Source organism: Acinonyx jubatus, chromosome E3 (genome assembly GCF_027475565.1).
Source record: "Acinonyx jubatus isolate Ajub_Pintada_27869175 chromosome E3, VMU_Ajub_asm_v1.0, whole genome shotgun sequence".
Taxonomy (NCBI): domain Eukaryota; kingdom Metazoa; phylum Chordata; class Mammalia; order Carnivora; family Felidae; genus Acinonyx; species Acinonyx jubatus.
In genome coordinates this window covers 18623392-18649730 of record NC_069398.1, presented here as the reverse complement: position 1 = coordinate 18649730, position 26339 = coordinate 18623392, and the positions used below count along the sequence as shown (strand labels likewise).

At 44.8% G+C, this 26339-nt stretch overlaps 2 protein-coding genes across 4 annotated transcripts in view; one reads left to right on the top strand and one right to left on the bottom strand.

The window, feature by feature from the left end:
- The window catches only part of CE3H16orf54 (chromosome E3 C16orf54 homolog), a 55163-nt gene that overhangs the window by 23445 nt on the left and 5379 nt on the right, over positions 1–26339 (bottom strand). The window contains exon 2 of one of the 2 annotated variants that reach the window (XM_053213569.1): positions 9887–10004. The exons of the other annotated variant lie outside the window; for it this stretch is intronic. The gene's annotated coding sequence lies outside the window, so the exon portion shown is untranslated. The remainder of the gene's footprint in view (positions 1–9886; positions 10005–26339) is intronic. 2 annotated transcript variants of the gene reach the window in all.
- On the top strand, positions 17501–19947 carry LOC106968364 (zymogen granule membrane protein 16-like). 2 transcript variants are annotated; one of them, XM_053213572.1, is made up of 4 exons: positions 17501–17590; positions 18499–18560; positions 18745–18877; positions 19547–19947. In XM_053213572.1, exons 2-4 carry the CDS (start codon positions 18506–18508, stop codon positions 19776–19778), a joined length of 420 nt encoding a protein of 139 aa, XP_053069547.1. In that variant the 5' UTR covers positions 17501–17590; positions 18499–18505; the 3' UTR covers positions 19779–19947. The 2 variants fall into 2 exon arrangements, with proteins under 2 accessions (XP_053069547.1, XP_053069548.1); XM_053213573.1 differs by lacking the exon at positions 17501–17590 and adding an exon at positions 17593–17620.

Here is a 26339-nt window from a genome sequence, read left to right as displayed (position 1 = left end):
ACCCCCCTCAAAAGCAGCTGGAGAAAAGGTGGAAAAGTGTAAACAGCCACAGGGAATGAACTAAAAAAGGAGAAGGAGAAAGGAGAGGGTTTAAATTCCATTAAGACTCTACAAACAGAGGGAGTGCAGAGGCTGAAACTCCGCAGCTAATACCTGGCAGTGCTCTGGTAGGAAGGGCAAATCTCCAGGAGCAGAGTGGAGCCTGGGGTTCTTCAGGCCACACGGGAGAGGCAGTTCCCCTGCTGGGAGGACACCTCTGTGGTTCCCCAAAAGCAAGGCCCCAGTGGACCCGGGAAAACAACCACATTCGCAGGTACTGGAGCAGGGTTGTTGGGGGTAAAGCCTGGTGCCAGACGCGTGTTGTGATTTTCCATAGTCCCTGAAATGCTGCTGCTACACTATCGTGTGAACTTTTTCTAGGGCAGGCTGGCACCTGGCCACAGTCTCTGGGCATCGGCAGCAGCACAGTCTCTCAAACGTTCCTGAGTGTGGCCGGCACCAGGCCATTGTTCGGTGAGGCCCTCCACAGAGGGGCAGAACGGGTCAAAGCCCCAGTCCCTCAGAAGTAAGGGGCCAGAAAAACAGCCGCATCAGAGACAAAACTCAGGAGGGAGGTGCTGCCTGGGGCTTGGTCACCCACTGCATAAAAGCGGGGAGTGGATGGAAGCCGAATACAAAGGACGGGTGTGTGATTGCTGATCAGGGAAAACAGAGTTCTGATACTAGAGACTGGGTGACTGGGTGACGCCATTTTCACCACTCCCGCGCATGCGCATATACACCTACAAGCGCCACAACCGTCCACCCAGCAAGCTAAGCAGTGCCATCTAGTGGAGAACGGAGCCATTACACTAAGTTCCGCCCAACTGGGCCAACCTCGCTCTTCAGGAACAGAAGACTCTCCGCCTGCTTAGTTTACGGACTATAAAGTACTTCATAGTTTGACTACTAGGAGAAAATGAAATAATTTCAGTCGTATTTCAGTCTGCTCACCATTCCATCTGTTCACTTTTCTTTCTTTTTTTCCCCTTTCTTCTTTATTCTCTTTTTCGTTTCTTTTTCTTGAATACAGAAAAAAATAAAAATCATTTATTTTCAATTTTTATTAAAATATTTTTCTTTAATTTTTCTACTATATTTTTTAATTTTCTGTATTTTTTTCAAATTATTTTACTTCCATCATTTCATTTTAGTCTACTTCAGTGTATTCATTTTTTTCAAATTTTCAAATGATTTCCTTTTTTTTTCCTTTCCCTTTTTTTCTCTAATCTATCAAGCCCCTTTCAAGTCCCTGACCAAAACACACCTAGGATCTTGGATCATTTATTCGATTTTGTGTGTGTGTGTGTCTTCGTTTTTAATTTTTTAAGTTTAATATTTTTAAGTTTTAGTATTTTTTTTAAATTTTTTTTCAACGTTTATTTATTTTTGGGACAGGGAGAGACAGAGCATGAACGGGGGAGGGGAGCGAGAGAGGGAGACACAGAATCGGAAACAGGCTCCAGGCTCTGAGCCATCAGCCCAGAGCCCGACGCGGGCTCGAACTCCTGGACCGCGAGATCGTGACCTGGCTGAAGTCGGATGCTTAACTGACTGTGCCACCCAGGCGCCCCTAATTTTAGTATTTTTAAAATTTTATTTTTTTACCTCATTCATTCTTTTTCTCCCTTCAAAATGATGAAATGAAGGAATTCAACCCAAAAGAAAGAGCAGGAAGAAACGACAGCCAGGGACTTATCCAACACAGAAACAAGCAAGATGTCTGAACCAGAATTTTGAATCATGATAATAAGAATACTAGCTGGAGTTGAAAATAGATTAGAATCCCTTTCTGGTAAGATAAAAGAAGTAAAATCTAGTCAGGATGAAATAAAAAATGCTATAACTGAGCTGCAATCTCGAATGGAAGCCACAGCAGCAAGGATGGATGAGACAGAACAGAGAATCCGTGATATAGAGGACAAACTTATGGAGAATAATGAAGCAGAGAAAAAGAGGGAGATTAAGGGAAAAGGGCATGACTTAAGAACTAGAGAAATCAGTGACTCATTAAAAAGGAACAACATCAGAATCATAGGGGTCCCAGAAGAGGAAGGGAGAGAAATAGGGGTAGAAGGGTTATGTGAGCAAATCATAGCGGGAAACTTTCCTAACCTGGGGAAAGACACAGACATAAAAATCCAGGAAGCACAGAGGCCCCCATTAGATTCAACAAAACTGACCATCAACAAGGCATGTAAGAGTCAAATTCACAAAATACTCCGACAAGGAGAGAATCATGAAAGCAGCAAGGGAAAAAGAGTCCCTAACCTACAAGGGAAGACAGATCAGGTTTGCAGCAGACCTGTCCACAGAAACTTGGCAGGCCAGAAAGGAGTGGCAGGATATAGTCAATGTGCTGAATTGGAAAAATATGCACCCAAGAATTCTTTATCCAGCAAGGCTGTCATTCAAAATAGAAGGAGACATAAACAGTTTCCCAGACAAACAAAAATTAAAGGAGTTTGTGACCACTAAACCAGCCCTGCAAGAAATTTTAAGGGGGACTCTCTGAGGGGAGAAAAGATGAAACAAAAAACACAAATAAATAAATAAAGACCAAAAACAACAAAGACTAGAAAGGACCAGAGAACACCACCAGACACTCCAGCTCCACAAACAACATAATGGCAATAAATTCATATCTTTCAGTACTCACTCTAAATGTCAATGGACTAAATGCTCCAATCAAAAGACACAGGGTAACAGAATGGATTAAGAAAACAAGATCCATCTATATGCTGCTTACAAGAGACCCACTTTAGACCTAAAGACACCTTCAGATTGAAAGTAAGGGGATGGAGAACCATGTATCATGCTAATGGTCAACAAAAGAAAGCCAGAGTAGCCATACTTATATCAGACAATCTAGACTTTAAAATAAAGACTGTATCAAGAGATTAAGAAGGGCATTATATCATACATAAGGGGTCTATCCACCAAGAAGACCTAACAACTGTAAACATTTATGTGCCAAATGTGTGAGCACCCAAATATATAAATCAATTAATCACAAACATAAAGGGCCTCATTGATAGTAATACCATAATAGTAGGAGACTTCAACACCCCACTCACAGCAATGGACAGATCACCTAATCAAAAAATCAACCAGGAAACAATAGCTTTGAATGACACACTGGACCAGATGGATATAACAGATATATTCAGAACATTTCATCCTAAAGCAGTGGAATATACATTCTTCTCCAGTGCACATGGAACATTCTCCAGAATAGACCACATGCTGGGACACAAATCAGCCCTCAACAAGTACAAAAAGATCGAGATTATACTTTGCATATTTTCAGACCACAACACTATGAAACTCGTAATCAACCACAAGAAAACATGTGGAAGGGTAACAAATACTTGGAGACTAAACAATATCCTACTAAAGAATGAATGGGCTAAGCAAGAAGTTAAAGAAGAAATTAAAAAGTTCATGGAAGCCAATGAAAATGAGACCACAACCCAAAACCTCTGGGATGGAGGAAAGGTGGTCATAAGAGAAAGTATATCCAGGCTTTCCTAAAGAAGGAAGAAAGATCTCAGATACACAACCTAACCTTGAACCTTAAGGAGCTGGAAAAAGAACAGCAAATAAAAACCACAACCAGCAGAAGACAGGAAATAATAAAGATTAGAGCAGAAATAAATGCTATTGAAACCAAAACAAAAAAAACAAAACAAAAAACCCAGTAGAACCAATCAATGAAACCAGAAGCTGGTTCTTTGAAAGAATTTAAAAAATTGATAAACCACTAGCCAGTTGGATCAAAAAGAAAAAGGAAAGGACCCAAATAAATAAAATCAAGAATGAAAGAGGAGAGATCACAACCAACACAGCGGAAATAAAAACAATAATAAGAGAATATTATGAACAATTATATACCAATAAAATGGGCAACCTGGAAGAAATGGACAAATTCCTAGAAACATATACACTACCAAAACTGAAAGAGGAAGAAATAGAAAATTTGAACAGACTCATGACCAGAAAAAAAAAAACGGAATTAGAAATCAAAAATGTCCCAAAAAACAAGAGTCCAGGGACAGATGGCTTTCCAGGGGAATTCTACCAAACATTTAAAGAAGAGTTAAGACCTATTCTCTTGAAGCTGTTCCAAAAAGATAGAAATGGAAGGACAACTTCCAAACTCTTTCTATGAAGCCAGCACTACCTTGCTTCCAAAACCAAAGACCCCACTAAAAAGGAGAACTACAGACCAATTTCCCTGATGAACATGGATGAAAAAATCCTCAATAAGATACTAGCCAACCAGATCCAACAATACATTAAGAGAATTATTCACCACAACCAAGTGGGATTTGTACCTGGGATGCAGGGCTGGTTCAGTATCCACAAAACAATTAATGTGATGCATCACATCAATAAAATAAAGGACAAGAACCACATGATCCTCTCAATAGATGCAGAGAAAGCATTTGACAAAATACAGCATCTTTTCTTGATAAAACCCTCAAGAAAGTAGGGATAGAAGGATTATACCTCAAGATCATAAAAGCCATACATGAAAGACCCACCACTAATATCATCCTCAATGGGGAAAAACTGAGAGCTTTCCCCCCCTAAGGTCAGGAACATGACAGGGATGTCCACTCTCACCACTGTTATTTAACATAGTATTGGAAGTCCTAGCTTCAGCAATCAGGCAACACAAAGGAATAAAAGGCATCCAAATCAGCAAGGAGGTAGTGAAACTTTCACTCTTCACACATGATATGATACTCTATATGGAAAACCCAAAAGATTGCACCTAAAAACTGCTGGAACTGATTCATGAATTCAGCAAAGTTGCAGGATAGAAAGTCAATGCACAGAAATCAGTTGCATTCCTATACACCAACAATGAAACAACAGAAAAATAAATCAAGGAAACAATCCCATTTATAATTGCACCAAAAGCCATAAAATACCTAGGAATAAGTCTAACCAAAGAGGTGAAAAACATATACACTGAAAATTATAGAAAGCTTGTGAAAGAAATTGAAGAAGACACAAAAAATGGAAAAAGATTCCAAGCTCCTGAATAGGAAGAACAAATATTGTTAAAATGTTGATACTACCCAAAGCAATCTACATATTCAATGCAATCCCTATCAAAAAAACACCAGCATTCTTCACAGAGCTAGAACAAACAATCCTAAAACTTGTATGGAACCAGAAAAGACTCCGAATAGCCAAAGCAATCTTGAAAAAGAAAACCAAAGCAGGAGGTATCACAATCCCAGACTTCAAGTTATACTACAAAGCTGTAATCATAAAGACAGTATGGTACTGGCACAAGAACAGACACTCAGATCAATGGAACAGAATAGAGAACCCAGACATGGAACCACAAACGTATGGCCAACTAATCTTTGACAAAGCAGGAAAGAATATCCAATGGAATAAAGACAGTCTCTTTAGCAAGTGGTGCTGGGAAAACTGGACAGCAACATGCAGAAAAAAAGAACCTGGACCACTTTCTTACACCATACACAAAAACAAACTCAAAATGGATGAAAGACCTAAATGTAAGACAGGAAGCCATCAAAATCCTCGAGGAGAAAGCAGGCAAAAACTTCTTTGATCTTGGCCGCAGCAACTTCTTATTCAACACGTCTCCAGAGGCAAAGGAAACAAAAGCAAAAATGAACTATTGGGAACTCATCAAAATAAAAAGCTTCTGCACGGCGAAGGAAACAATCAGCAAAACTAAAAGGCAACCGACAGAATGGGAGAAGATGTTTGCAAACAATGCCGATAAAGGGTTAGTATCCAAAATCTATAAAGAACTTATCAAACTCAACACCCAAAAAACAAGTAATCCAGTGAAGAAATGGGCAAAAGACATGAATAGACACTTCTCCAAAGAAGACATCCAGATGGCTAACAGACACATGAAAAAATGCTCCACATCACTCATTATCAGGGAAATACAAATCAAAAACACAATGAGATACCACCTTACACCTGTCAGAATGGCTAACATTAACAATTCCGGCAACAACAGATGATGGCGAGGATGCAGAGAAAGAGGAACTCTTTTGCATTGCTGGTGGGAATGCAAGCTGGTGCAGACACACTGGAAAACAGTATGAAGGTTTTTTTCCTCAAAAAACTAAAAATAGAACTACCCTACAACCCAGCAATTGCACTACTAAGTATTTATCCAAGGGATACAGGAATGCTGTTTTGAAGGGAAACATGCACCCCGATGTTTATAGCAGCACTATCGACAATAGCCAAAGCATGGAAAGACACCAAATGTCCATGGATGGATGGATGTGGTATATATATACAATGGATTATTCCTCAGCAATCAAAAAGAATGAAATCTTGCCATCTACAACTACATAGATGGAACTAGAGGGTTATTATGCTAAGCAAAATTAGTCAGAGAAAGACAAATATCATATGACTTCACTCATATGAGGACTTTAAGACCCAGAACAGATGAACATAAGGGAAGGGAAGCAAAAATAACATAAGAACAGGTAGGGGAACAAAACATGAGACTCTTAAAATATGGAGAACAGAGGGTTACTGGAAGGGTGGTGGGAGGGGAGATGGGCTAAATGGGTAAGGGTCATTAAGGTATCTACTCCTGAAATCTTCGGATGTAATTAAAAACAACAAAACAAAACAAAAACTTCCTTTCTCTGTGTGTTTCATTTGGATAATTTCTGTGGCTGCGCCTTCAGCTTCACTAATCTTTTCTTCTGCAATGTCGAATCTACCGTTGATTCCATTCAGTGTAGTTTTCATCTCTGACACTGTAATTTTCTGTATTTTTTTAAGATTTTACTTTTTTAAGTAATCTCAACACCCAACATGGGGCTCAAACTCACAACCCCGAGAGCAAGAGTTCCGTGCTCTACCGACTGAGCCAGCCAAGCATCCCTGACATTGGAATTTTCATTTCTTTCTTATATGTCCATGTCTCTATTTAACTTTTTAAAAACATATGGAATACCATTATAGTAGCTGTTTAATGTCCTTTTCTGCTCCCTCTAGCGTTTGTATCAGTGCTAGGTTGGTTTCAATTGATTGATGATTCTCCTCATTCTGCGTCATGCATAATCTGTGGCTGATTGGCCAGCGTTGTGAGTTTTACCTTGCCGAGGGCCAGATACTTTGATAATCTGTGTGATTTGTTAGGCAGGTGCATAGTAGTGCTCAGCTTAGGGCTGATTATTCCCCACTACTAAGTGAAACCCTTCCTGAACACTCTGCCCTCCACTTTGTCACATTGCTAGTCGGGCTGGTGCGAAAAGGCCCTGAGCACAGCCGCCTGCAGAGATGGCTCTCACCCTGGTGTCCTCAAAGGACAAATCTCACTTGTTTTCCTTTCTCTCTGGGATTGCGAGGCATGTTACTGCCTTTCATTGCTTGGTGTCCACTGTTTTGAAAACTGTTGTATCGTGTGTTTTGTCTGGTTTTGTTGCAGTGGTGGTGGCGGTTTCTGGCGGGAAGGTAAAACTGGTCCCTGTGACTCCACCTTGAGGAGAAGCAGGGATCTTGGTGTGTGCGTTTCTAAGAGCTCTCAGGTGATCCAGGGTGCAGCCAGGTGAGAGCCACTTTACAGACCTGTTTTCTCTGCTTGAAATGTTTTTTTCTCAGTCAAATAGAATCTTTGATTATCTCCTCTCCTCCATTTTCTTGGTGCTCTCTGGAACTTCTGTTAGATTAATATGGAATACATTGGCCCTCCATCTCTTAACTTTTCTTTCATACTTTCCATTTCGTTGTCATTTTGTTCTACATCCTGAGAGATTTTTAAACTTTTCGTCTCATACCTTCCTTTGATTAACTTTTTCTTTTTTTTTTTTTAACATAAGTAGCCTTCATGCCAAGGATGGAGCCCAACGCGGGGCTTGACCTCACACAGGTGACACTTGGCGATGTCTGGAGACATCTTTGGTTGTAACATCTATGGGGTTAGTGAATAGAGACCAGAGAGGCTGTGAAATATCCTACAGCATGCAGGAAAGTCTCCCCCACCAAGAATTACCTGGGTCAGATGTCAATACTGTGAAGGTGAGGAAACCCTAGTTTAAGACCATTTGGGAGCAGGCTGCCACAACTCACACCACCAAAGGCCAAGGCAAGGAGGGATCCTCCATACCCACTTCAGGAGACTTCCTGGGCATGTATTCAAGTTTGTTTAAAAGAGCTCGGGGCACCTGGGTGGCTCAGTTGGTTAAGCGTCCGACTTCAGCTCAAATCATGATATCGTTCATGAGTTTGAGCCCCATGTTGGGCTCTGTGCTGACAGCTTGGAGCATGGAGCCTGCTTCAGATTCTGTGTCTCCCTCTCTCTCTACCCCTCCCCTGCTTGTGCTCTGTCTCTCTCTGTCTCTCAGAAGTAAATAAACATTACAAAATTCTCCAAAAAAATTAACAAATAAATACAATAAAATCTTAAAAAAAAAAAAAAAAAAGAAGAGTGCCTGGGTGGCTCAGTCAGTTGAGTTTCTGACTCTTGATTCGGCTCAGGTTATGATCTCCTGTTTTGGGGTTCAAGCCCCAAGTCCTGCTCCCCACTGAGGGTGGGGCTTACTTGAGATTCTCTGCCTCCCTCCCTCTCTCCCCTCCCCCAATTGCTTGCTTGCCCGTGCACACACTCTCTCTCAAAATATATATATAAAGTTTTAAAAAAGGTTAATATAATAAATTTTGTTACATGTATTTACAACAATAAAAAATGTTACGTCTAAATAAATTAATAAATAAGTAAAATCTGAATATTATGTATGTTCTGTTTTAATTAGTCATTCCTCAAAAAAAAAAAAAAAACAACACTAAGGGCATCTGGCTGGCTCAGTCAGTAGAGCCTGTGACTCTTAATCTCAGGGTTGTGAGTTCAAGCCTCATGCTGGGTATAGAACTTACTAAAATAAAATTTTAATTTAAAATTTAAACAAAACAATAGAAGGGTAAACATTATTAAAACCAGGAAGATCCGACATGATCTAGAATCAAAATGGGATGTTTTGATTCTTAAGTATCTCTTATCACTTAAAAAAATAGCTTAACATTTTTGGAGGGTGCCTGGGTGGCTCAGTTGGTTAGGCATCCAACTCTTGATTTTGGCTCAGGTCATGATCTCATGGTTCATGAGCCCCGTATTGGGCTTTGTGCCAACAAGTGGAGCCTGCTTGGGATGCCTTCCTTCACTTGTGCTTAGATCGTCCCTGTCCAATCTAGCCACTTGTATACCTTAACACTTCTCTGCAGCCAAAGCTCACAGGCCCCATCAGAAGATAAAGGGACCTGGGGTACCTGGGTGGCTTAGTCGCTTGAGCGTCTGACTTTGGCTCAGGTCGTGATCTCACAGTTCGTGAGTTTGAGCCCCGCATCAGGCTCCTCACTGACAGTGTGAAGACTGCTTGGAATTCTCTCTGCCCCTCCACCACTTGTTTTCCCTCTCTCTCTCTCTCTCTCTCTCAAAATAAATAAACTTAAAAAACGAATAAGTAAAAAAAGAAGGTAAGGGGACCAGAACGATCTCAAGGAAGCTAAGTATGTGTAGGGGCAACTTCCCACATGGCCACTTGTGAATGGCACATGGGTCCCTTTTCTCTGCCATGATGCCACTTGGAAAGTCACTGAGGTCCATTCTATACTGAGGCTTTCTGTAGCCAGCATCTGACCCCACACCCAGTGATACATGGCCGCCCACCAGATGTTCCCAGGAGAAAGGAGGGCCCAAGGGGCTGCTACAATTTTCCCAATTCCTACACGAAATGGGCCTGCCCGTACGAAGGTTCTTAGTCTGATTCTGGTGGAGATGGGTGGTCTCAAGAAAATGTTAAGCTTTATCTCCTCCACAACATACCTGGCCAGGATGGAGCCTCTCCTTAGACGATGAGAAACAGAACTTCCTCGGAGCTCGCCTTGCATCAGGCAGTGTTCTGGAACTTTACTTCCGTTAAGTACATCACAACCACAGCAACCTGAGGAGGTAGGCAAAATTATTGCCTTTTTGTTTGTGTATGTGTGTGTTTTCAGATGAGAACAGAAGCAGAGAGAAGTGAAATAACTTTCCCCAGGGACCCAGCTTCTGAGTCCTGCCCTGTCTGTGCCCCTCTCAAACACTCCACCCCGCGTCTGTCTTCCTGCGCTTGTAGAACGTGCCAAGGGCAAGAGCAGGTGACTGTTGGAGCCTCAGTCATATATGAAGGAAACGAAATCGGCTCATACTTTCAGCTGAATTGTTCCTGACACAAAGCAAGAATGACCGTGTCCTGGTGGAATGACCTCACCTCATTCCCATTTGATATTGTTATATCAATATTTGATGTTATATTGTGTTATGTTCTGGAGAATGCTCTTTGTGAGGAGGAAAACAAATAGAGGAAACAAAGGAAAAAATAAACAAAGCAATTTTTGCAGTTGCATTACAATTGATCAAGCCTTTCAGTAAGAGATGTGGAGGCTGAAGGCAAAAATGATACAGGTTAGGGACACCTGGCTGGCTCAGTCTGTACAGCATGTGACTCTGATCTCCGGGTTGTGAGGTTGAGCCCCATGTAGGATGTAGAGATTACTTAACAATCAGAACTCAAAAAAAACCAACAACAACACACAAAGGCTAAAAAAAAAGCTACCATGTAATCATAGCTCAATAAACGGAAATTAAAACCAGGTTCCCAAGGCACCCAGGTGGCTCAGTTGGTTAAGCGGCTGACGTCAGCTCAGGTCAAGATCTCACAGTTCATGGGTTCCAGCTCCACACTGGGCTCTGTGCTCACAGCCAGAGCCTGGAGCGTGCTTTGGATTCTGTGGAACCCTCTCTCTCTCTGCCCCTCCTCCACTTGTTCTCTCTCTCTCTCTCTCTCTCTCTCTCTCTCTCTCTCAAAAATAAAGAAATAAACATTAAAAAAAATTCTTGTGTCAAGTTGTATGATGCATTTACAAAGCTCTCCAGGATCTGAACTAAGCTAAACCATAAAGATAAAGCTAACTGCAAACGAGAAAGAAAGCCCGTGCTCCCTCATCAACCTTATCTGAAAGAAATGAAAAAGAAAGACCATATTTTTTGAGAATTGAAGAGAGAAAAAAAATAAATGTTTACTCAGTATTATGTGTGCCAGAGCTGTGCCAGGGGCTTGACACAAATTGGTTAGACTCATTATCTCCTATCGCAGATGAACAAACTGAAGTTCGAGGATCATGGAGGCAGGGCACGAACCAAGCTTTACGACATGTCTCCTGCTGGGGTTCCTGGGTGGCTCAGTCGGTTAAGAATCCGACCTTGGCTCAGGTCATGACCTGGTGGTCAGCGAGTTAGAGCCCCACATCGGGCTCTGTGCCGACTGCTCAGAGCCCGGAGCCTGCTTTGGATTCTCTCTCTCTCTGCCCCTCCCTGTCCCCACTCACCCTCTGTCTCTCTCTCTCAAAAATGAATAAACATTAAAAAAAATTTAAAGACACATCTCTTACTAAGGCACCATTCTATGCATGAATTCTTGGCAGGTTGCTATAGGTTTCTGACTTTAAGAAAGGATTAACGCATTTCACAATATATACATATGTCGAATCAGCATGTGGTAATCCCTGAAACTAATGTAATGTTACGTGTCAATTCCATGTCAAAAAAATAAAATAAAATAAAAAGATTATCAACACATTCTTCCATACCTGAGTCTGGGTCTCAGGAGCTGCTCTAATTATTGCCCTAAAGGTGTCCCAACCCACTTCTGGCCTGGCAGTTTTGAACTGTGTTGACATATAAAAAATCGTACCCTTTGATAGAGGTAGAGTTTATTTTTCTCAAGGACTTTTTTTTAAGAGCAGGTCACAATAGAAAAGAACATTTTATATTGTGAGCCAGTTATGCGTAGGATAGAGTATTTGACTGAAACGCTATCTCAGGAAATAGTATTTAGCCTTGTTACATGCGATGCTCTTACTTTATTTCATTCTAAACTATGTTGGTTTTGGGGCACCTGGGTGGCTCAGTTGGGAAAGCATGAGACTCTTGTTGTAGGGCTTGTGGGTTCAAGCTCCACGTTGGGTAGAGAGCTTACTAAAGAAAATAAACTTAAAAAAATACGTTGTTTTTGAGCTGTTAAAGTGATTTCATGGTCCACTAGTGAGTTAAGACCCACAGTCTGAAAAACTCTGTCCCTGAGGATTTTGGTTGATCTTGACACCATTTGCTTCTCATGTTCCAAATGCAGAACAGGCTCTAAGAAATAGTGACTTTTTATTTTTTAGCGCTTATTTACGTATTTATGAGAGTTTGGGAGAGAGAGCCCACACAAGTGAGGGAGGGGCAGAGAAAGAGAGAGGGAGACACAGAATCTGAAGCAGGCTCCAGGCTCTGAGCTGTCAGCACAGAGCCCAACATGGGGCTCCAACTGTGAGATTATGACCCGAATCGAAAACAGATGCTTAACCAACCAAGCCACCCAGGCACCCTAGTGACTTTTTAAAATTCACATGGCTAATGAGTGTTGGAATGGAGGACCTCAACCCACAATTCTGTCTTTAGGTACAGTATGCTACCGAACAGGGTTTCCCCAGAAGGTTCAGAAATAAGAAACAAGAAAACCCAAATTCAAGCCTGCCAGAAGAGAGACACTGGCCCGAAAAGACAAAGGAGGAGTATTTAACGGAATTCTCACCGCAGACAAGGCATGTGACAGTCATTTATGGGGCACCTGTAATGTGCCAGATGGGAAGCAGGAGCCTGGAATTCAGAGTTGGACAAGACAGGCCTTCCGCCTTAGAATGGGCTTGGGGTTTGGTGGAGAAGGCTTCTGTGTACACAGATAAATTACAGCGCAGGGTAATCAGAGCTGAGCTGGGGAGGTAGCAAACACAGTTGGAGGCCAAAAAAAGGAATTCTGTCTGAAGTAGAGGGGCTGGAGGGAGACCCCTATGATAGAAGCCCTAGGGAGGAGTGCAGGGGGTGGTGCGTGCAGGGGGTAGTGGGGGGGGGGGTAGGGGCTGAATGTCTTAAGGGTAGAAGATGGGCAGGTGAGCAGGACAGGAGAACATTTAGGCAGCCAGAGTGGCAGGAGCAAACAGCTGGCTAGTGTAGGGACTGGCATGTGGGTTACGAGGGACAGGAGGCAAGGTGTGGTGTCCCGATCAGATGGGGGCCCCCAAATGTGCAGTGACCACCTGGTGGAGGCTGGTGGCTTGGGCCGTGAAAGAATTCACCTGAGGCAGAACAAAGGAGATAGAAGCTTATGGAATACACAGCAAGGTTGCAGAGGAAAGGCTGTCTGAGAAGAGGCAGTGTGGGGGACGGGGGACTATTTTGGAAAGGGGAAGGTGAGGACTTATGGGGATGTATGGAATTCTCCCCTTTGGTGGTGACTGTGCCTGGTTGTAAGCAGCCCATTGGTCAGTTAGAGCCTATAACTGATTCATGGAGGTGCCCCTGACCCATGGGCCTGTCTGTATTCAGCCAGGGGGTCGCCGTGGCCCTTTTCTTTTTTTTTTTTTTTAAAGAGTTTTTTTACTTTATTATTTTTTTAATTTTATGTTCTTAAATTTACATCCAAATTATTTAGCCTATGGTGCAACAATGATTTCAGGAGTAGATTCCTTAGTGCCCCTTACCCATGTAGCCCATTCCCCCTCCCACAACCAACCCCACCAGTAACCCTCTGCTTGTTCTCCATATTAAAGAGTCTCTTCTGTTTTGTCCGCCTCCCTGTTTTTCTATTATTTTTGCTTCCCTTCCCTTATGTTCATCTGTTTTGCATCTTAATATCCTCGTATGAGTGAAGTCATATGATTTTTGTCTTTCTCTAATTTTGCTTAGCATTATACCCTCCAGTTCCATCCACGTAGCTGCAAATGGCAAGATTTCATTCTTTTTTGATTGCCGAGTGATACTCCGTTGTATATATATATATATATATATACACCACATCTTTATCCATTCATCCATCGATGGACATTTGGGCTCTTTCCATACTTTGGCTATTGTTGATGGTGCTGCTATAAACATTGGGCTGCAAGTGTCCCTTCGAAACAGCACACCTGTATCCGTTGGATAAACACCTAGTAGTGCAGTTGCTGGGTCGTAGGGTAGTTCTATTTTTAATTTTTTGAGGAGCCTCCATACTTTTTCCGGAGTGGCTACACCAGCTTGCATCCCATCGCTGTGGCCCTTTTCTACCTCCTGTCACCCAAGCCTGTTTGCCTACAAGTGGCCTCTACAGCAGGGAGTGGAGGGACCCTCTCTGCAGCTTAGTGAGGTCACTTCTGTCTCAAGACTTTACTTTCTTCACGGGAACCATGAAGGGTGAACAGAAAAGCACTGTTCACATTTGCTTTTGTGGTAAAACCCTTTGTTCAAATGAAACCACCATCTACCCAAGGCGTAAATGGGGAGACAGATTTTTTTTTTCTTAACAGGAAACAGATCTGCTATCATTTGGAAATACATTTTGAAAAATCAGTGATGGGAGTCAAGGGGCAGATTCTCCCCCCTGGGGTGTGAATTTGCACCAGGATTTAAGAGGCTTTGTCTGAGAGAGGAACTAGGGCTCTGAGCAGGGGCCCCTTGAGACAAGGGTTGGGGGGTATGAGAGCTCACACTGTTCCTGCCTCCTGAGGTGGGCTCGCCCTCCCCCTTCCCCTCCACACACCCTCATTCCCCACCCTGTCCATTCTCCACTTTTAAGAGGGGAACGAAACCACTCGGTGGCTTCCCTCACCTTCAGGAGGAATCCAAACTCCTGACCACAGCCTCCCAGGCCCTGTACTACCTGCCCGCCGGCTGCTGCCCACACCTCCCCTCCCGCTGGCAGCCACACTTCCCAGCAGCCACCCTGCCCTCCCCGCACACTGTTCCGCACACTTCCTGCTCAGGGTTTGCATACTCGTTCCCTCACCAGGTCCAGTCTTCTCCCAAACGTCTGTAGTCTCTCCATCACTTTGGTGAGGTCTTCACAAATATTACCCGTGGAGAGGGGGGCCTCCCAGGCTAGAGACAGCTTTCCCAGCCCTTCTCCTGGTTCACTCTGCCTCATTTCCTCCTGGCCTGGCCCATGGGAACGAGTTGTTCAATTGTCCGACCCCCCACCCTGCAGTGAAAGCTCCAGCACTACGATTTGACCCTTCCTCTGTGACTGTCTGTCCAGCATCTAGGACGGTTCCTCCAACATACAGATGCTGCATAAATGTGCTGAGTGAGTTGCTTTGCCAAGGGGCAGAGAAGACAGCAAGAGAATGAGTGTCAGCTTCCCTGCCATAGCAGAAAGCTTGGGGAGGTTTTGGACTTCGCAGCCTTGGGACTAGGCAGGGATGACCTTCACTGCCTGTAGGACTGGGGAAGGTCGTCCCCCAGGGGACACATGGGCAAAATGTGACAAGTTCAAACAGGAGCAATGGAACTGGACCTGATGGCATACCAACATTAGCTGCACAGTGGTCTAGCTGGTCTCTGGGACCCACAGGCGATGAGCCCTGAGACCCTTCCCACTGGAATAAAGTCCTCTCTTTACACTCTGGAGAGGAGATGGAGGGCCTGCTGGGGGGATCCAGGGACCAGTCCGTCGGCATCGGGGAGACTCTGACTCTCTGCATAGGTGGGGCCAGTGCATCAGAGTGAACCTATGACAAGTGTGATGGTCTCCCCCTGAGGGTCCCAGATGTGTCATGTATGGAAATATGAGGGTATTCTCCTAAGGCATTCACTGCAGACCTCTCTGGGCTACCATCTTTTTTTTCTTAATCTTTTATTTATGTTTGAGAGGGAGAGAGAGAGAGAGAGAGAGAGAGAGAGAGAGAGAGAGAGAGAGAGAATGAGTGGGGGAGGGGCCGGGGTGGAAACAGAATCTGAAGCAGGCTCCAGGCTCTGAGCCATCAGCACAGAGCCCGATGCAGCTCTTGAACCCACGAGTGGTGAGATCACTATTGGTCCAATTCTTAACCAACTTAGTCACCTGGATGCCCCTGAGCTGCCATCTTTGATATCCAGTGTTTGGTTCCATCCTGTGGGATATACTCCTCATAAGGAAGACAAAAGACAGACAATAGTGAGAGAAGACAGAGGAAAGATTTAGAGACAGAGCTTGGAGGAGGAGAAGAGACAAAGAGAAGAGGCAGAAGGAAAAAGGGATGGAGACAGTGAATACAAAGAACAATCCTTAGAGCAGGAGATGATGGGGAAAGATCAAGACAAACGGAAAGAGAGAAGTAGGAAAGAAAGAAAACCAGAGAGGACAAGAGAGACAGAACAAAACAGCTGGAATGAGGAAGTTATCTCACCAGGACATGGTTGTTTTGAACTTGAAGCAGAGATCAGACAATGCAACCCTGGCTGCCCTCTTTGCTCTCGGAATCTCCAGACCAAGAGCCCTGTCCTATTTCTGGCTCCTTAGGTTGGGGTTCCCTGGCTTTCCTGGGAGGAGTTCTCAGTCCTAGATGGTCTATGAGGGGTGGATATTCTGTTTGTCCAGCTACTAGTCATTAATCACCAAGGCTAATGACTCCAGCTCTTCCCTGGGCTCCATCCATCTCTCTGCTTGGGAGGGCCCGCTGACTCAGAGGGTCAAAGAGCCAGTCCTAAAGGGGTCAGGAAGTAGGACTCAGGAGTCTGTCTAGAGACTCCGGTGGAACAGAAGGGCCTCGGAAGAGAAGAAATCTATGACACGAATCTAAGGCCTAATGGAAGGAGCTGTTGCCCCGTGTGGGCTTTATCCCCCAGAAGATTCAGCCATGGCTCCCAGGAGCCCCGAGAGCCTTGAGACCAGAACTTCCCCCAAGGGAGGAACCATGTACCGTTACTTCCTCAGCGTCTCACATGCCTATTGGCCTGCCTGTCTCCCAGGCGGGAGATTGACAGGTGTTCGTTGTCCACCAGCAGCAACACATTACCCTTCTCAGAAAAGTTTTGTAAACAGTGTGGCGGATTGAGGATGGATGGGGGGGGGGGGGCAGAAAAAGGCAATTACAGCAAAGTATTAACCATGGTAGAATCTATGTGGTGTGTATATGAGTGTTCACTGTATAATTCTTTAAATATTTCCTATGTTTGAATTTGTTTTTTCATATAAAATAACCAGGATGAGAAGGAAAAAAATTGTCTGGAAAATAGTAGACACTCCTAAGTACAGAGTGTTGGGTGTATCATCTCTTCCCAGGAGAATCTAGATTTCAAATGCAGGACAGTGAGGACAAGGTTTCTCCTGAAAGATGACAGATTGCAGGTAGGAGCACCTGCAGAACACCCAAATAGGGGGGTGACAACCTTAGACTACATCCAGAAGCACTTAGCTACTTTGCCCACCAAAAGCTGCTGGCCCTTGGGTTGGTGACCTTTTCTCAAGTTTATTCTGCCCATCCTGAGATCTGGGCCTTGACCCAGAGTGGACCCCACCCTGCCACATGAAACTCTTGGGGGGAGAGGCAGGATATGGTATTCCAGACCCTGCCTGACAACTGACCCTAGAGGCTGACCATGTTTGCTCAGGTGGTGAGGTTCACACAATAAAGAGCAGGCAGAGGGCTTGGACCTGGTATAAAAGACCTGGAAGTTTCCAGGTGATTACTTTGCACCTGGAACTGCCAGGTGAGGGGTGACAGAGGCCTGGGCTAAGGGGTAAAAGGGATGACTGGATTTGAGTTATGGGGGAATTCAAGCAGCGGTGGACAGCAGCCTGACTGGAGTGAGCGGCAGGGGAGACCTGTGTGGCAGCTACCTGGGGCATCTGAGGGAGGTGCAAAGTATCTGGGTCTCAGAGGAAGGACGGAAGACACCTGGGATGCTTGGGGTATCGATACAGCCAGATTTGTGTTAGTGGAGAAAGAATTATGACAAATAGACCAGGCATCTGGAATCTGGTATCTTGAGCTGTGGTCCAAACTCGTTGTGCAGTTTCTCAACTGTTCCGATGCTGGTATTGGCACAGTCTTGTCTATAATCACCCTCACTGCCTAGGTGACACAGAGACGCACCCCTAAAATGCTCCTTTCCTTCTGATTTGAGATCCAGCTAAAGCTAGGAATTTAAACTCTGCCCCGGAGGTCCCCCAAGCCAGGCCCATGTGTCACAGGCAGGTTGCAGTTAGGTTTTGCTCAGAATCCTGGTTTGGTAAACTCAACCATCTCTATGATTTGGAGATGGCCTCCACTTCTTTGAAACTCTTTTCCTGCTTTGTGCCAGGAGGGACCAGGACTTACACGGGTTGGTCCAGACAGAGGCTTAGGACTGACCTCCTGACTCAGGATGGAACAAGGGGGTCAACTACCTCGAGACCAGGGAGGACAGAGGGGTTAAGGACACTGTACCTGCCAGGAGCAGGACTAGAGACTAGGGGCAATTCTTTCTGAGCCCAAGACTGGGTCAATTAGGTCTGAGTTGAGGGACAAAGAGGGCCGAGTCTCAATTGGAGATCTAACCCAGGGAAGCCTGGGTAAATGAAGTCCAAAGGAAACAGAGTGAATGAACCTTGACATTCTCCTTTCTTTCCCCTCCAGCCCCAGAATGTTGACCATTGCTCTTCTTGCCCTTGTCTGCGCATCAGCCTCGGCCAATGCCAGTAAGTGAGAGGCCAGGAGACCAGTATTAACGTCATGGGAAGGCAGCTTCCTGCTCTGCCAGTGGCCAAGGCTCACAGGGGCTGGCTTGGGGTGGTGGGCGTCGAGTTGTGGGAGGTGTAGGAGTGGTGAGGAGGGACTGGAGCTCTTGAGATCTCTCCTTCTGACGCCTACTGTCCCCTCCAGTTCAGGCTAGGTCCTCCTCCTACAATGGAGAGTATGGAGGCGGTGGAGGCGAGCGATTCTCCCATTCTGGTTACCAGCTGGAGGGCCCCATCACTGCCATCCGGGTCCGCATCGACAACAACTACATCATAGGGTAAGATTCTTTGTGTGTCTGTGGTTTGGGGGTCTTCTCCGATCCTACCACACTGGAAAGTTCTCAGTCACGTAGGGTCACATCTGTTTCAGTCAACAAGTCCCAGGGACAACTTGGGATGTGAAAGGTATCAGGACGCTGGGGTCTGAGGCCGGTGCTGCTACAGCCCTACAGCCCCCAGCGTGCACGTCTTGGGCAAATCTGTACCACAGCCGCTGAGGCGCTGGGAAGCTGGCTACTTTGGCCCGACCTGAGGTGTAGATCCCCTTGGGCATCCTCCATCTTGGATGACGCCTCTCCCCAAAACATGTATCCTTCTGATCCAGGGACAACAGAGTCTCTTCCCTCATGAAAGCCATCCAGAAAGGCCCATCTGCTTCTTTCACGTAGGGGTTGGGGGCACAGCCGGAACTTAGATTTCAAAGTGAAGCTCTACCACTGTCTGGGGGGCTCCGGCCAAGTTACTTTTCCTCTCTGAGCCTATCTGTCGGCAAAAGGAGTTGAAGTTCACAGTGGGACCTCAAGGGCTCCCTCATCCCTCACACACCTTGGGACTGGCAGAGGACCTGTCATCTCTGCCACCAGTTTGCAGGTCTCTCGGCTTGTAGGCCAAGAGGTCCTGAATTCTAATCACCCTGCTCAGTCTTCCCTCCCTCACCACCCCCCCAGCCTCCAGGTGCGCTATGGCAAGGTGTGGAGCGACTATGTGGGTGGCACCCAGGGAGACCTGGAGGAGATTTTCCTGCACCCCGGGGAGTCAGTGATCCAGGTGTCTGGCAAGTACAAGTACTACCTGAGGAAGCTGGTCTTTGTGACTAACAAGGGCCGGTACCTGCCTTTTGGGACAGACATAGGCAGGAGTTTCAGTGCTGTCCCCTTGTACCACAACACCGTACTATGATTCATTAGCGGTCGCGCTAGCACCCTCATCAATGCCATCGGCCTGCACTGGGACTACTACCGCAGGTATTGAACCAGTTGCTGAACCGCTGCAGCAGGCTGTGAGAACCGCCTTACCACCACCCCACCTACAGGGTTCAATAAAAATAATAATAAAAGGACATAGCTGACGCTGGAGTGTATGTGGGTGTGTGCAGCTGGGACCCGCCTCCTGACTCTGGCTGTGGATGTGTGAATCTCCTTTCTGGCTATCTATAGACGTCTTTCTGGTGAAGAGTGGGAGGGAGAGAGAGAGGTGTAAAAGTCTTGGGCTTTTCTTCCTGGTTTATGGAGAAGAGATAAGATTCTGGATTGCTCCAACTCTTTTTTTCAAGGATAGCTCCCGAGACTGTTTACCCAAACTGGAGTTAAGCCTAAGGGTGCAGCCTAGCTTCCTCCCCAAACCCCAGATGTCCCAGTTTCTAGGCCTTGTCTCCCCTTGAGATAGTGTTTCCCCACCAAAAGGCTGTCACCTGGCTCTCTTGGCATTAACCCACTTGCTGTCTCTGGGTGGCCTGGGCCACTGTCCTTCGTGCTTTCCCAGAATCCACCTGTCTCCCGAAGCTTGGCCTAAGTTTGTGTCCAGAACTCTGTCTCTTACTCCAGCCTAGTCCCTCCCCACCTTTGCCCATAAGCACTGATGCTCCCTGATTAGCTTAGCTCGCTCAGAATTGGGCTTCTTTCCCTAGGAAGCTGCCACCTCCTCAACAGCTTCTATTCTGCCAATTCCATCCTCAAAAAAAGGGCATTCCAAGAGGGATAGATGTCCATGGTGGGTTTCCGTGAACATCGGGGGTTGGTTACCATTCAGGGAAAGCAACAGAGTGGCTGGATAGATTCAGCAAGGATACAGAGTCACTTTGGAAATAATTCTTGGGATTCTAGTGCCCAGTCCTAAAATTACCACAGTGTTTTGTTTTTGCCTTTTGGTGGTGGTGGTTGGGGATGAGGGAAGTCACTCATTGCTCCCCAAAGATTTATTCACATTATGGTGAATGCCAGAGTCACATTTCTTCCCAATTAGACAAAGATAACAATTATGTACATGTAGTTTTAGAAAGAAATATTAACATTACAGAAACAAACTCATGCCTAGATACTTTTTAGAACAATTCCTTTATTTCTCTCAAAGAATTCCATGGGATGGAGTATCATGTCAGAGTAATTTGTTTTGAGATATAAAGTACATAAAATTCACCCATTTATTTAGTTATTTAAGTTTATTTGAGAGAGAGCATGAGCGGCAGAGGGATAGAGAGAGGGAGGGAAAGAGAGAGAGAGAGAGAGAGAGAGAGAGAGAGAGAGAGAGAGAATCCCAAGCAGCCTCCACAGTCAGTGCGGAGCCCAAAGCAGGGCTCGATCTCACAAACTGTGAGATCATAACCTGAGCTGAAATCCAGAGTCAGCCACTTAACTGACTGAGCCATCCGGGTGCCCCAATATTCAACCTTTTAAAGTGTGCCATTTCCGTCGTTTTTAGTATCCACAGATTGTGCAACCATCACCACTAATGCCAGAATTTCGTCATCAGCTCAGAAAGAAATCCCATCCCCATTAAGCAGTCGCTCCCCATTCCTCTCCCCCAGCCCCTCGTAACCACCCATCTACTTTCTGTCTCTATGGATTTCCCTGTTCCGGGCATTTCATGTAGATGGAATCGTCCAGCAGTGTGGTCTTTTGTGTCTGGCTTATCCCATTTAGTGTATTTTGAAGGATCATCCACGTGGTAGCACGTTCAGGACTTTGTACCCTTGTGCAGCTGAATCTGACACATCAGATACCTGGTCAACTTCAGGATCAGCTTTGCACCAGCGGGTCTCACCCTGGGCCAGTGAAGTCGCTGGCACCTGACAGGCAGCTGCCGCAGAAGAGGACGAAGTCATGGGATTCCCGGCTTTTGTGTAGTTGACATATTAGGCTTTTTTTTACATAAAGATTTTATGTAAAGAAAATTTTCCTTTCCTTATAACGTTCTAAAATTGCTAAATTGAGCTAATCATACGTTTATCAAATGCTCTCTGCTAGGTGCTGGGGAATACAAAGACCACTGAAGATTTCTTTTCCTCTAGTCAAAGGGAAGACTTGGTGAAGGAAGGGGCGTGTGTGTGTGTGTGTGTGTGTGTGTGTGAGCGCGTACGCATGTGCGTGTGTGATGGGGCACAGTACTGGGCTCAGGCCACAGCCTATGCAGAAATATGAACACATTAAAATGACAATTGCACAGTTAAAATGCAAAGTTCTACTGGGTAAAGATGAAGCCTCATGGAATGGCAGGGACCATGCATGTCATACTAAACTGTTGAAACTTTATTTTATGGGCTACAAGAAGCCACTGAACCAAGATTTCACCCACGGGATTGGTAAGATTTATACGAAAATCATCTTTCCTTGTATAAGTGGGGAAAATGGATTGAAGGTGAAGCAGGATGAGATAATAGTTAAGAGACTAGGTCTAGATCAGAAATGATGAATGTCTGAACAAAGGCAGTGATGTGAGGGAAAAAAGAGAGGGAGGAATTTGAGAGATTCGAGGGGGAGGGGAGACTTAGAAGAACTTGATAAAAGAACCCATGAAGGTGAGTCAAAGAGGAGAGTCTAGAAGAACTATCATGTCTAGTATGGGCAACTGGGAAGAGAGAGATCCTCTCTAAGATGAGGACTACAGGAGAACAAATTAGCTTTTGGACCTGTTGCATTTTTAAATAATATTTATTTTGAGAGGGAGGAAGAGAGAGAAAGAGAGCAAGAGAGCGCAGTAGCAGGGAAGCGAGAGAGAGAGAATCCCAAGCAGGGTCCGTGCCACTAGTGCAGAGCTTTATGCAAGGCTCGATCTCACAAACCTGAGATCATGACCCGAGCCGAGATCAAGAGTCAGACGCTTAACTGACTGAGCCAGACAGCTGCCCCAAGGACCTGTTGCATTTTGACATATCTGTGGCACATCCTGATGGAGACCCAACACTACACAGAGGACTATTTAGCAATAAAGGCTTGGATACAGCTTTCAGGTAAGCCTTAGATTCAGGAGTCACAAGCACAGAGACAATGGACTTCCAGTGATGGATGTGGAAGAAGTCACGTGGGAAAACTGTGGGCATATAAAATGAGAAGAAGGCTGGCGTCAGAGGACTGGAGAATACCAAAGAGGAATTGGTTAGAGAAAAGAGACGGGAGGGGCCGGGGAGGGAACACACTCAGGGACAAGAGAGAAATTTCATGGAGCTGTTACTGCCATCTAAGCAAGAAAAAGACGGACTTGAGATTCTTTGCCTTTGGCAATCAGAAGGTCACAAATAATCCTGAAAGAGCTTCGGGGGATTGGGGGAAGCTGAAACCAGGCTGCAGTTGGCTAAGGAATGAATGAGAAATGAGGAAATACAGGCAGCAAGACTTGAATATTCCAAGATGTCTGGCTCCAGAAAGCCAGAAAATAGGCTAGTCACAGTTATGGGGGATGTAAGGAAAGAGAGATTGGGTTTTTTTCCTAGACAGGGGAGACATGAGCATGTTTATATGACGAAGAAGGAGTCAGAGGGAGGAAGAGGCTGAGGATTCAGGAAAGAGGAGGGAACTGATGGAACAAGGTCTCGCAGGAGATTGGGGAGGATGTTTTACGTAGCTGTTGGGGCAGGAAACCTTAAGAAAGAAGAAAATGAAGATGAGTGAAGGTACAGGTTAGTTTGTAGAGGGAGTGGGTATGGAGCAAACCTTGAGGGAATTAATACCCAACCTTGACTTGTTCGGTTGCATAAGTAAACCTGCCTGTAGTATGAGTCACATTCTTCCAGAGGAAAACCAGCAGGAGACATACGTACATATATACATAAAGAGGTTTTTTTTTTAATGTTTTTATTTATTTAAATGCTTTATTTTTGTGCAGGGAGAAAGAGCACAAGAGGAGGAGGGGCAGAGAGAGAGAGAGAGAGAGAGAGAGAGAGAGACAGACAGACAGAATCCGAAGCAGGCTCCAGCTGTCAGCACAGAGCCCACTCAGGGCTTGAACTTGTGAACCGCAACATCATGACCTGAGCTGAAGTCGAACGCTTAACCAACTGAGCCACCCAGGTGCCCCTTTAAGATTTTATTTTTATTTATTTATTTACATTTTTAACACTTATTTATTTTGAAAGGGGTGGAGCAGAAAGAGGGAGACAGAATCCATATCAGGCTGCAGGCTCTGAGCTGTCAGCACAGAGCGGGACTTGGGGCTTGAACTCATGAACCGCGAGATCATGACCTGAGCAGAAGTTGTACACTTAATGACTGAGCCACCCAGGTGCCTTAAGATTTTATTTTTACGTCATCTCTACCCCCAGTGTGGAGCTTGAACTCACCACCCCAAGATCAAGAGTTGCCTGCTCTAGTGACTGAACCAGCCAGCTGCCCCTATACATGAAGACATTTACTGCAAGGGATCGGCTCCTCAACTGTGGAGGCGGGTGAGGCCAGTGTGACGTCTGTAAGGCAGGCTGACAGTCTGGAAACTCCTGCGCAGGAGTGGGTGCTGCAGTCCAGAGGCGGAATTTACTCTTCCTAAGGGAAACCCCAGTTTTGCCTTTTCTTCCTTGTAAATTAATTTATCATCAAAATTTACACTCGTAGTAACTTAATTTTCTTTGGAAATTCTTTTTCCAGTTTTATTGAAGTATAAATGACAAATAAAATTGTAATGTTTAAGGTGTACGACGTGATGATTTGATACCTTGTGAAAGAACTCCCACAATCAAGTTCATTAACACATCCATCACCTCAGAGTTAGCTTAAAAAAATTTTTTTATGGAAGAATAATTGACATACAATATTGTATTAGTTTCAGGTATACAACACAGTGATTCAATATGTATATACATTATGAAATGATCACCATCTGTCACCATATAAAGTTGTTACAATATTATTAATGATATTCCCTATACTGTATATTATATCCCTATATCTTATTTACTTTATCAATTGTTACTCTTTTATATTACTTATTTTAATTTTTTTAGAGAGAGAGAGAAAGCGCATGTGAGCAAGGGAAAGGGGCAGGAGCGAGAGTGAAGCTTAAGCAGACTCCATGCTCGGCGCAGACCCTGAACGCAGGGCTCGATCCCATGACCCTGGGATCATGACCTGAGCCGAAATCAAGAGTCAGATGCTCAACTGACTGAGCCACCCAGGCGTCCAAATAGTAACCCTTACTTAAAAAAAATTTGGGGGGGGGGGGGGGACGCCTGGGTGGGTCAGTCAGTTAAGCATCTGATTCTTGATCTCAGATCAGGTCTTGATCTCAGGGTTGTGACTTCAAGCCTCACATTTGGGCTCCATGCTGGATGTGAAGCCTACTTAAAATAATAACAAAAAATTAAAAAATAAAAAAACTGGGGGGGGGGGGCACGTTCATGGGATCAAGCCCCACTCTACACTGACAGTGCGGAGCCTGCTTATGATTCTCTCTCTCTCCATCTCTCTCTTTGCCCCTCTCCTGCTTGCATGCTCTCTCTCTCTCTCTCAAAATAAATAAACATTTTTTAAAAATTAAAAAAAAATTTTGTGAGAATGCTTAAGATCTACTCTCTTAGCAAATTGCAATCATACAGTACAGTATTATCAACTATAGTTACCATGCTACACAGTGGAATGTCTGTACCCTTTTACCAACTTTCCCCATTTCCTATACTTCCCAATTCCTGGTGACCACCATTCTACTCGGTTTCTACGTGTTCAACTTTTTTTTTTAAGAAATATATATATATATTTTTTAAGTAATCTTTATCCTGGAGGTTGGGCTCAGATGCACGACCCTGAGATCAAGAGTCACATGCTCTACAGACTGAGTCAGCCAGGAGCCCCTGTGTTCAACTTTTTGATTTTGGATTCCACGCATAAGTGACACCATGTAGTATCAGTTTTGCTTTTAAGCCTTGAACTGCCTAGATGATGCCCACCCAGCTTACCCAGGATCATCACTTAAAGTCAAATGATTGTAGATGGTAACCACACCTACTAAGCCTCTTCACAGCAACACCTAGACTGCTTTTGACTTAACAGTCTACTACAGCCTAGCCAAACTGACACAAACTACCTGTTGCACCTGAGAAAACCTAGGAGGGCTGGGTGGGGAATCAGGACAATGGCAGGGAATGAAGGAGTTTGCTGACCAAAGTCAAATAAAAAGATTACTGAGGAATGCTGGGAACTCAGCTAATAGCTATTAGAGGTCACAGTGGGGTTGACAGAGTATTGCACAGGGACTTGGGAAACCTAAGTCCTACCTCCCCTCGGCTACATGGCCTCAGTCAAATCTCTTAACCTCTCTGGGTTTCAATTACCCATTTGTAAAAGGAGCTTCTCTGGGTCACACGCTCTGTATGACCTATCCAGCTCACACATGCTAGAAATCTAACAATTTACTGTTACATGAAAATAACTGGCCTCACTGTGTGGTGGTTGAATGTTAAATAGGGATAACTGAGATATGTGTAGGAAGGAGGTCCCAGGCACATAGCCTGAGGTGGCCTGGAATGGGGGCACGTCTGAG

What these genes read in the sequence shown, in the direction of transcription:
- LOC106968364 (XM_053213572.1), top strand. Translation starts at nt 18,506, where the DNA reads ATGTTGACCATTGCTCTTCTTGCCCTTGTCTGCGCATCAGCCTCGGCC. An exon ending in ATCAGCCTCGGCCAATGCCA is followed by an intron (nt 18,561 to 18,744) that starts GTAAGTGAGAGG and finishes TGTCCCCTCCAG; the next exon opens with TTCAGGCTAGGTCCTCCTCC. An exon ending in GACAACAACTACATCATAGG is followed by an intron (nt 18,878 to 19,546) that starts GTAAGATTCTTT and finishes CCACCCCCCCAG; the next exon opens with CCTCCAGGTGCGCTATGGCA.